This window comes from Buceros rhinoceros, unplaced genomic scaffold (genome assembly GCF_000710305.1).
Source record: "Buceros rhinoceros silvestris isolate BGI_N320 unplaced genomic scaffold, ASM71030v1 scaffold32966, whole genome shotgun sequence".
NCBI lineage: Eukaryota > Metazoa > Chordata > Aves > Bucerotiformes > Bucerotidae > Buceros > Buceros rhinoceros.
In genome coordinates this window covers 355-10,963 of record NW_010418653.1, presented here as the reverse complement: position 1 = coordinate 10,963, position 10,609 = coordinate 355, and the positions used below count along the sequence as shown (strand labels likewise).

The 10,609-nt window shown below is 54.1% G+C and overlaps 1 protein-coding gene across 4 annotated transcripts; it reads left to right on the top strand.

The window, feature by feature from the left end:
• Positions 1 to 350: 350 nt before the first annotated feature.
• On the top strand, positions 351 to 8,121 carry FZR1 (fizzy/cell division cycle 20 related 1 (Drosophila)). Of its 4 annotated transcripts, XM_010138624.1 has the most exons (14): positions 351 to 423; positions 1,466 to 1,587; positions 1,817 to 1,880; positions 2,295 to 2,422; positions 2,845 to 2,927; positions 3,344 to 3,527; positions 3,715 to 3,780; positions 4,222 to 4,324; positions 4,965 to 5,149; positions 6,025 to 6,258; positions 6,340 to 6,444; positions 7,254 to 7,346; positions 7,788 to 7,796; positions 8,080 to 8,121. In XM_010138624.1, the coding sequence occupies exons 1-14, from the start codon at positions 351 to 353 to the stop codon at positions 8,119 to 8,121; spliced, it is 1,491 nt and encodes a 496-aa protein (XP_010136926.1). The 4 variants fall into 4 exon arrangements, with proteins under 4 accessions (XP_010136926.1, XP_010136927.1, XP_010136928.1 ...); XM_010138625.1 differs by lacking the exon at positions 7,788 to 7,796 and having other exon boundaries at positions 351 to 419; positions 1,462 to 1,587; XM_010138626.1 differs by lacking the exon at positions 7,788 to 7,796.
• Positions 8,122 to 10,609: the final 2,488 nt, after the last annotated feature.

Below are 10,609 nucleotides of genomic sequence, written 5' to 3'. Positions count from 1 at the left end.
AGCTCCTGCAGACTGGTGGCACGTGGTGTGGTCTCTGCCGCAGTCGTGGTGGATGCTGGCCGAGGTCGTCAGACACAAAGTGCTGGTTCCTGCTCGTGTGAATCAGCAGCCACGGGCAATAGGACAGAAAAGTGCTTTCATTAGCAGCCCTGTGCTGCATCACGTGAGTTTGATACCAACGCTCTGGGCAGGGAGATGGTGTCAGATTTAAAGAACAGGCTTAGGAGATTCTGACGAGGCTGCTGCTTTACCGAGGGGTGTAGTTATTTTGGTGTTTTTCTTCCCCTGTCTGTTGCAGCAGACTCATTGCTGATTGGACTTGATGAACAAAACCTCCTGAGCTTTGCACCATGGACCAGGATTACGAGAGACGTCTCCTGCGCCAGATCAACATACAGAATGAAAACACAATGCCTTGCGTAAGTTAAACGGTCTTGGCCTGACCTCCAGGGTGGTGTCTGTCATGCCTGTAACTGTTTTCATTTGAGCCTTGGAAAGATATGGAACATCTCTGAAGGAAACCTTAAGCCTTTTGTGGGGCTGTGAGTTCCGGAGCTGTTGTAGGAATAACCAAATGACTTGACCAAAGCTTTGGAGTATATAAATCCAGCTGAGGATGCAAAAAGGAGTTAAGGTATTTTTATGTAGCTCAGTAACGACTTTTTACTAAATAATCTCAGTAAGTACATGTGGAACGTAAAATGTTGGGTGCTAACGAACCAATCAACCAACTGTGGGGCTTGGCAAGACAGCAAGTCCAGCGGAGGCCACTGAGGTAGTCAGGGAGCTGAAGCAGGAAGATGCTGAGACCTGTGTTGCTCAGCCTGGAGAAGATGAGGCTCAGAGGGATGAAATTGTTGCTTTCATCTGGTGATTATGGAGAAAAGGGAGTCCGGCTCTCTTCAGAGGTGCACGTGGAAGGATTGGGGGCAATGGACAGAAGCTGCAACAGGGGGAATTCCAGTCAGAGAGGAGGAAAAAATGTTTGCAGTGAGAGCAGCAGTGAGAGCAACAGGGAGCTCATGGGGTCTTTGTCCTTGGTGATGCTGAGGGCTCAGCTGCGTGAGGCTGTGGCTGTGACTCTGTGAGTGTGACTTTGAAATGAGCCCCGTTCTGAAGTGGGGTCCTTCCCAGCCTCAGTTATTCTCTGAAAAGAATATGGCTGCAGCTGAGGAATCTGCTGCTCACGCTGTCAGCAGCCTGCCCCACTCCAGCCTTCCACACACTTGCCTCGACAGTGTCAGTGTGAGAAGGAGCAGCAAGGGACCGGCTGTTCAGCTGCTGCTTTTGACAGGAGTTCCCCTGGCAGCTGGACTTGACGGGCTCACTAGTTCTGTTAAGGGATAAACTTTGCTTGGCTCCTCTGCTGAGGCATACTCAGCTTTGCCAAGACCTCACCAAGGTTTTTCAGAGCCCTGCTGTCTTCACCACTTCCTCTTGTGTGTGTTTTTTTGAATTCAGGTAGCAGAGATGAGAAGAACCCTGACACCTTCCAATTCTCCGATGTCTTCTCCTAGTAAGCACGGGGACAGATTCATTCCTTCAAGAGCTGGGGCCAACTGGAGCATCAACTTCCACAGAATAAACGTAAGTTTTGCTCCCTTTTCCTGCAGCTCAGTCTTGGAACTGAGGAAATGGTGCATTTTGTTTTGGCTAGTGCAATAGCTCTGCTTATCTTCTGTACCATGGTCGTCTGCTGCCCCGAAAGAGTTCTGCTGAATGCTCGTCTTTATGTAGCCCAGGAGACTTCTTCATTTGATGTTTTACCCTGTATCCTGAGGGTTCTGTATGGTGACAGCATGTTTCTGCCTTTCAGGAAAATGAAAAATCACCAAGTCAGAACAGAAAAGCAAAGGATGCTACATCGGACAACGGCAAAGGTGAGGCCCCCATCCTACCACTTGTGCCATGCCTGTAGCTTTTATTTCAACCTGCTGGCAGGTTTGGAACTCAGGGAAGTGCTGGCGCTTCGGTGCTTGCAGAAAAACTCCCGCTGGTGTTTGAGGAGATGCCCACATCACCACAGCGAGTACCAGGTCACCTCAGTAGGCTTCCAAAGAGCATCTGGGAAATGTGAGACTATGTGTATCCCATGATTTATTGTGCTGTGGAAGCACTTTCCTGATGGGAGTAGAAGGAGGGGAAGCTTGCTGCTACTTTTGGTTCCAAACTGGGCCCCAGGCTCACTCAGAGGCCCCGTGAACGTACCAGTCAGGCAGACGTGGTCCTGCCACTCCTGCAGAGCTCTTTGCCGCTTCTGAGTTCTCTGCCTAAGTGCTCATTTGGGTTCACAGATGGCCTCGCTTACTCTGCCCTGCTGAAGAACGAGCTCTTAGGAGCAGGGATTGAGAAGGTGCAAGACCCACAGACGGAAGACAGGAGGCTGCAGCCATCCACCCCAGAGAAGAAGTCTCTCTTCACTGTAAGTGGGTCACTGTGCCTGAAACCTGATGGAGGTTGCACGTGCCCGTCGTGGGAACAAAGCACACGGTTCTGCCGAGCTGCTGGTGCCAGTGAGGTAGTGGTGTGGCTTGGCTGGGATAAGCTGTTGGTGGCCTGTGAAGAGAACGTAAGCCCCTGCAGCAAGCTTCCATGCTGGCAGGAAAGCTGGGCTGGAACCAAGTGTGTTCTGGTGGTAAATGACCAAATCCCACTTCTGGAATTCAGCAGTGATGAGATTTTCTGTTTGATTCTGGAGCACTGGGGAGAGGGAGGAACTGAGAAGTCTGGAAAATCCGACTGGAGGTGTTGGAGTCAGCTTGGTGTCAGGCACCAGTGCATGTTGTGAGTGAACCCAGGGCTGGGCTGGCCGGGGCTCTTACGAGATGTGTTTTCTTTCACCAGTATTCACTCAGCACAAAACGCTCTAGTCCTGATGATGGCAACGAGGTCTCCCCGTATTCCCTGTCTCCTGTCAGCAACAAAAGGTAACAGCGATTCTCCCCTGGCTGTGGGAAGGGAAGGGCAGGGACAGAGGGTTCAGCGAGGTTCTCTAGGGCTCCTAAGGCTCCCAGAACGGCAGCGTGACTTGGTTTTGGAAATCTGGAGAGATAACAAGTAGAGACAGTCAAATTGAAGAATTTCTGCAGGTGCCCAACTTGCCCAGACCCTTGGTATGTCTCGGCCATCTTGCAGTGGTCAGTTCACTATTTTGCTCCCCGGCCGCTTTCCCGAAGTGGATCCCAATTGCTTCCAGTCTCGCTGGCCAGACAGGCTTTCGCGGCCTCTTTGTGCGTTTCAGCAGCAATGCGGGCATGCTGTCGAGAGTGGCCAGAGCTGCGTCCGCCCTCTGCCGCCCTGGGCAAGATCCTGTAGCTGTTTTTCTGTCGGCTTTTGTGAACAGTCAGAAGCTGCTCAGATCACCTCGAAAACCAACTCGGAAAATCTCCAAGATCCCTTTCAAAGTGCTGGACGCCCCAGAGCTGCAGGATGACTTCTACCTGAACCTGGTGGACTGGTCCTCCCTCAACGTCCTCAGCGTTGGCCTTGGGACTTGTGTTTACCTCTGGAGTGCTTGTACTAGCCAGGTAAATGGTCCTCAGTGTCTGGAGAGTGAGGTGCGTGTTGCTGTAGGTCTCTTCCAGCTACAGAGCTACATGAGGAGCTCAGCTCTTGTCATGCTCTGTCCCACTCGAGGCGCTGGTTTGTGAGACAGCTACTCGTGTAGTGTGACAGTAACAAGTGTTTCTTGTTCCATTCTGTTCTACTTTCCAGGTAACCCGACTGTGCGATCTCTCCGTGGAAGGAGATTCTGTAACATCGGTGGGCTGGTCGGAACGGGTCAGTATAACGCTGTCAGCACTGGCAGGCGAAACACATCCAGTTTAGACACCGCCGCTGGTGCTCTGTAGCTGTTCCACACAGCTTTTGCCTTCCTGTGTTTCCCCAGACTCCCCATGTGGAACGTGTTTTCCTCTCTGCGCTGTTTTCTCTGCTAAATGAGAGGGGATGGAGAGCAGCCTCTTGTATCTAGAGGTTCTCGAGGCATTAGCTAAGAGGTGTGGGAGGAAGAAAGAGCTGCTTTGATTCTCCAGCGCTTGACAATAAAATGTTCCCAAAAATGTATTCCAGCCAGGCTACTTGGCCCTCTCAGTAGGGAGAAGATGCAGGATGGTAGAATTTCCATCTTGGGGGACCTATCTCAAGGCTTTTCCTCAGCTTCTAGCTTCGTGTGGTCTGTCTGTACTTCTGGGCTGTAACGATCGTTTTCTGTTTGTCCAGGGGAACTTGGTAGCCGTTGGCACTCACAAGGGATTTGTACAAATCTGGGATGCAGCTGCAGGAAAAAAGCTCTCCATGCTGGAGGGGCACACGGCCCGAGTCGGTAAGGACGTGGGAGGCAGCGGTTTCATCTGTTGCATTTCTTCGTGGATGAGCTTTTCCCATGTAATCAAGGGATCTGCTGAAGCAGCAGAGATCAGAAGGCACCAGAATTGCTGGTTGTCCCCTGTGATATCTTGAGCAGCATTCGACTAACTGCGTGGTTCTGGTCTTGGGTGTGGAGGTTGAGTCCTGCAGCAGGTGTTTCTTCCATCTCTGAGGTGTTTTGGGTTCAGTTACAACATCTCTTTTCACTGCCACTGGCTTCTGGTTTCAGCCCAGCAGGGCGACTGCGTTACGCTGAGATTTCCAGCTCCCTCCTCCTGCCAGGGCTGTGTTTGTTTTCCTTGCTCAGATGTTGTGAAGCTGAACGCTGGGGCGAGGGCTGGGAGGTCAGGGCACCTCCTGAGCTCTGTCTCTGTGCTTGGCTGCACTGTGAAATGGGGTTAGCAATACCTTCAGGACGTTTGTGCAGTCAGTCTTTCTTTGTGCACTGTTCCAGGACTTCGGGCAGGGGCTGTAAGGGAGGTCCGTAAGCCCCTATTTTTGGTTTTTTAACCCTTGGCAGCGGTGGTGGCTGTGTTCCGCCTGCCCGCTCCCGCAGCACACCCACACCAGCCTCTTGTGCTCTGCCTGCGTTACAGGTGCCTTGGCGTGGAACGCAGACCAGCTATCTTCTGGGAGTCGAGACAGGATGATCCTTCAGCGTGACATCCGCACCCCACCCCTGCAGTCAGAGCGGCGGCTCCAGGGCCACCGGCAGGAGGTCTGTGGGCTCAAATGGTCGACAGACCACCAGCTCCTGGCCTCTGGAGGAAATGATAACAAGGTACAGTGCAAGGAGCCTCATGAGGCTCACCGTCCTTAGATCTTCACCAAGAAATGTCCGACCCCCTTTCTTCAAGGGGTTTGGCCTCTCTGAAGGGGGCTTTTGTTTCGGTTGCTGGACTGTGTCCAAACATAAATCACGTTGAGCTTTGACTCAGTCTCCTCTCTCTAATACAATTAAAAAAGCAAATTTAATATCACTTCTGTATTTGGCTAATTAAATCTGTAGCCTGACTCGGGGATTTCGGTTCAACAAAGCTACTGCTGACTTCCTGACTTCATTTAGGTAGTGTCGAGTCAAGTTCGTTGTTAAAATGTTTATGTGTTCAGAAGGAAGCTGAGTTTAGAGCTATGGAAGTTCTACTACCTATAACGCAGGCTTGTAGCTCACTGAGCACCATATGGAGGAAGCATCTGTTAGGGCAGAGCAGCATTCGGAGCCCACTGGAGTGGGTTGCTAGGTAGTGAATTTGCCCAGTGCCTGCGTGACAGCACGGTTGTACCAAGTTCCTCCTGCTCAGAAAGACTCCTCAGGCACTTGAGTGTTTTGCTCAGGTGTTCTGGAATAACACAGCCCTAAAGACAAAAGGAGGGCTTGAGTTCACACTCAGTGACGCTGCGTCTTTGGCTCCACGAGCTCACGCCAAGGACTGTCGGCTTCCTTGTGGCCCGCTGGTCGAATGGCTCCTCAGCTGAGCGTGGTGGCAGGGTGGCACTGGCTCCAGCGCCGCATGTGCAGTGTGGAGATGCGTGTGCTTGGGCAGAACTGTGGGAAGTCATCATGTTGCCCAACTGCCCTCACGGTCCCAGTGCAGCTTGCGGGTGTTGTGGACGTGTGACTAATGCAGGTTTGGTCACGTCTTTCCTTTCTGCCAGCTCCTGGTCTGGAATCACTCCAGCTTGAGTCCGGTCCAACAGTACACGGAGCATCTTGCAGCAGTAAAAGCCATTGCCTGGTCTCCGCACCAGCACGGGCTGCTCGCCTCTGGTGGTGGGACCGCTGACCGCTGCATACGCTTCTGGAACACGCTCACCGGTCAGCCTCTGCAGTGCATTGACACCGGGTCACAAGTGTGCAATCTGGCCTGGTCGAAACATGCTAATGAGCTGGTAAGTTCCTCCCTGCGCTGTCCCGCAGCTGGGCTGCCTTGTGTCAGGAAGCACAACACGTATTTCCCTCTCCCCTTCCAGGTGAGCACCCACGGATACTCGCAGAACCAGATCCTCGTCTGGAAGTACCCCTCATTAACTCAAGTAGCAAAGCTAACAGGGCACTCCTACCGAGTCCTCTATCTGGTAAGTGATGACCCGAAAACTCCTGCAGCTGCTGCCAGAGCCGCGGTGAGACCCCGGTGCCAGTGGTGCCCTGAGCGGCCGGCAGGCTTAGGTGGGGATGGAATGCTGCCCCGCAAGCAGTGCAAAATGTTCCGTGTCTGGTTTCCCTGCCTGCGAGGGGTGCTTTGATTTGCTGCTATGGAAATGTGAGGCTGTGTTAATGAATAGCAAAGCCTGCCAAAACTCCTGAGGAAGCACGAGCATCTCTTCTCCTTGCCTGAAGACTCATTCGCTTTGTCACTGGTGGCTGCCGGCAGGGGAAGAATTTGATGCTTTCAGCCCTCTTAATTTGTCATTGAAACGCCCAGGGTGGTTAATCCCTGCCGCTCTTGGACCTGCCGTGTACTGTTAGGTAGGGCTTTCAGCCCAGTCAGAACCGAGGCGATAAATAGCCCGGTGCTGTCCTGGGAGGTAGGTCCCGATGGCAGTGACTAACAGAGCTGGCAAACACCAGTCGTATCGTATTGCACTTCCTGCCTCACACACGTTGATGATGCAGAGAGGAATAGCCCTGGTTACCAGCGGTTTGGACTTCTCAGCACAAGGATCCTCTTTATGAGCGTTCTGCCCGCTGCGTAACATGCGAGTGCTCAAACTGGCCCCTGCTGAGACTGAGTGAGGCACGTGAAAGCAGGGGGAGTTGTTTGGTTTCTCAGCACCAGCCAAGTAGGAAAGAGCCGAATCTCTCTCGTGCATTCCAATTATGATTTTTTTTTTTTTTTTTTTAATAAATGTAGCAGATGCTAAAGGTTGCTCTCTCTTGGCCTTAGGCAATGTCCCCTGATGGGGAGGCCATCGTTACGGGAGCAGGAGACGAAACCTTGCGCTTCTGGAACGTCTTCAGTAAAACGCGCTCAACAAAGGTAAGGAGGGGTGGTGTGGGCGTCCCTCAGGAGCCTCAGCCTTGGAGTGAACTCTGTCTGAGCTCGCTCCATTCTGTGGCCTTGCCTCTGGTTTCCTCACCATACCCTGCAGGTCAAGGGCTGGGTGCAGGGAAGGGTTAAACTTTGAGCCCTGAAGGGATCTGGAGTCATCAGGTGAAAGAACAGGTTGCCGCTGGGTGTCCAGGGCAGTGACACAACATCCTCCCGGCTCTTACCAGGCTGCTGAGCATGGCAGTGATTCAGGGGGCTCCCCCGAACCCACCCCCTGCACTGCTCGTGTGCTGCTGGGAGCCGCCCACTCCTCAGAGGCTGTTGTCCCAAGCTCCTACCAAACGGGTGGCTTGGCCAGGAATGGGGTTGTGGGTGCTGCCGCTTGACAGCTCGCTGTCACCGAAAGCGGGTTGTGCCGGATGCTCAGAGCTCTCCTGGGTGTTGGGCAGAGGAGGAAAGCAGAGGGATCTCGGAATGGGCTGCAGCGAGGCAGCGTTGCTTGCTGCTGGTGTCCCCCGGTCTCTGGCGGCTCCGGGGTGGCAATAGGACACTTCCCTGGCAAGCTGCTTGTCACCAGTTGGAAGTGACCCATGGGCATGTTTATGGTGTGGGGCTTTGAATGGTGAGCGCGGACGTGGGTTTTTAATTAAAACAGTGGACGGAGCAATGCTGCGGCTCAGCTGCGGAGGACTGAGCGCCTGCTTTGTTGTTTTCCTGTCAGGAGTCCGTATCCGTCCTCAACCTCTTCACCAGGATACGATAGATCCCATCTGCTGCGACCCAGGAGACTGCAGCCTGCCAGACCAGGACAGAACCACTACCTTGGTGTGCACGGGACCCCAGCGACCAGCCAGAAGGGGAGGGAGCGCCGCTGGGACTGGAGGACAAACCAAACAGATGCTCATTAAACATGTGCTTGTGAACCACACTGGGCAGTGCTGGGGATGGGGACGGGGCGGGGAGGGAACTGCCAGAGGTTTACGAATTCATCCTTCAGAACGGGAAACGGGTACAAGAGAAACCTTAAACCAGCGTCCTCCAACCCCTGTGTCTATCCTGGAGAAACTGTGTGATGTGGAGCGCTGAGACTGGACCAAAGCCACCCCAGCTGCGATGGCCCCTCACGGGAGCAACAAGAACGTCTTTGCCTCTGTGGGAACGGGTTTGACGTGCTGCTCGGCGTCTCCCTGTCCTTGGAGGGACATCTGCGGAGGCAGGAGTCAGCCGGACTTGTTCAATACAGCTGGCGCGAGGGGGCAAGCCGCCAGGCTGGTGTTGGCCTCCCCGGTTCCCCGCAGGCGCTGTGCAGCGCCGGCGTGGCAAGAAACTGGAGAACTGCTTTTTTTTTTTTTCTTTATTTTCTCCCCACACGGCACTGTGGTACTCGATACGCTCGTTCCTGTCAGACCGCTCTGGTTTTGGCATGCTCAGCAGCTGCCTTCAAACAAATACATTTTTGGGGTCTAAACTTTGGAGGAGACTTGAAGAGGCTCTGCCTTGGAGGGAGCACGTTGGAAAGTTCTGAAATTGCTCTTGCCTGTTCTGGGCTGCTACTTTCAGTGAAGAGAGAGGACAACCAACGGCTTTGTCAAACAAATACATTTTTGGGGTCTAAACTTTGGAGGAGACTTGAAGAGGCTCTGCCTTGGAGGGAGCACGTTGGAAAGTTCTGAAATTGCTCTTGAGAGAGAGGAAAAACAATGGCTTTGAAAAAACCCAGTGAGCCAACCGCCAACCCCCAGTGCATGTGGCGCTTCCCACGGTGCTGTTTGTGGCCGGCTGGTTGTTCTGGAGTCTTCTGAGGACAAAAGCAGCTGAGATGCGTTTGAGAATCAAAACAACCCGGGAGGATCCGCTGTTTGGAGAGAGCGTGGCCCCTTCTGGCCGCACGTGGAGAGCCTCCGCGGCTGGGCCCGGGTGGGGGGGTCCCGTTCTAAAGCAAGGAAGACGTGTCGCTTTGTTTTTTTTAATCTCCAAGTCGAAGCCAGGAGCTGTCGTTGTCAGTTTGGTTTGGCTTTTAAGTTGTGCAGGGTGAGATGCCTGCTGGTGTGTCTGGAGCCTGTGCCGTCAGCACCATGGGACGTGACGCAAAGCACTTGTGTGTGTGTGTGTGCGCGCGTGTGCGCTGCTTTTAATGTAAAGAGACGCTATTACGCTTGAGGTGGCCTGCTCCTGTCCAACCGTGTTGTGTGCCAATGATCTCCCTGCGTGTGCCTCCAGCCCGCCCCGGGCACTGGGTTGCCAGCGCCGTTTCCTGCTCTCGCGTGGATTTTCCTGGCTCTGTATATAGACCTCGGCCTGGGCTCTGGAGATTGCCTAGGCAATGCTTTATTTTTTTTTCCTCCTTTTTTCCTTCTTTTCCTGAAACCAAGCCGTAGGGGTGGCAGTGGGAACAGGATTGCCCTTCCCCAGTGCCACCAGTGTCCTTAGGGTGCGCTGATGAGGAGAAGGACAGTGAGGCGTCGCTCCGTTCGCTACGGCCTTGACCACGTGTGCTGTTACACCGGTGCCGGGATCAGGCCCTTGGTGCTGCTCTGCGTGTCACAGGTTCCTGGAGGCGCTGGGGAGCTCCTCCCGCACGGGGAGCCTGCTGCTCCCTCGCAGCCTGGCAGCGCCGACTCTCCAAAGCCCCACGCAGCAGCTGCGCTGCTGGCTCACAGCCTCACCTGCCTCCAAAATGTGATTTTGATGTAATTTCTGACACGTGGTTTCATCACGATTACTGTGCTGAGGTTCGTGCTGCAGGAGCACGGGGTTCCTTTGAACATCCTCGTGCCGTCTGTTGCCTTCACTGGCTGGGTCGCACCTCACCGTGGGGAAGAGCCGCCCCAGGCTCCGAGTTGTTGGGGTTCAGTCAGAGCAGTGGGTGGTGCACAGGTCTGAAGGGAATGGCCGAGGTCTGTCACGGGTGTCTGTCCTGTGGGCTGTGGTCCTGCCATGCAGCAGAGCTGGGGCAGGAGGAGGGCGGCGGTAGCTGCTGCTGTGGGGTTTTTTGTCCGTTGGGCGTTTTCTCCTGCCCAGGAGATGCTGCTTTCTCCTCCTGGGAGAAGAAGAAGGTGGGGACACACAGGAGGTCTCAGCTGGTGAGGGTGGGTGTCACACACACATTTGTGCTGGAGGAGGGGGCTGGGCAGCCCGGTGCGTGGCACTGCCGGGGCTCCCTGCGGGGATGGCAGATGGAATGTTGGCTTTGCCCCTTGCCCTGTGACATGGGTGCTGTCCCCAGAGGGGTCCCAGGAGCTGCTGGGATG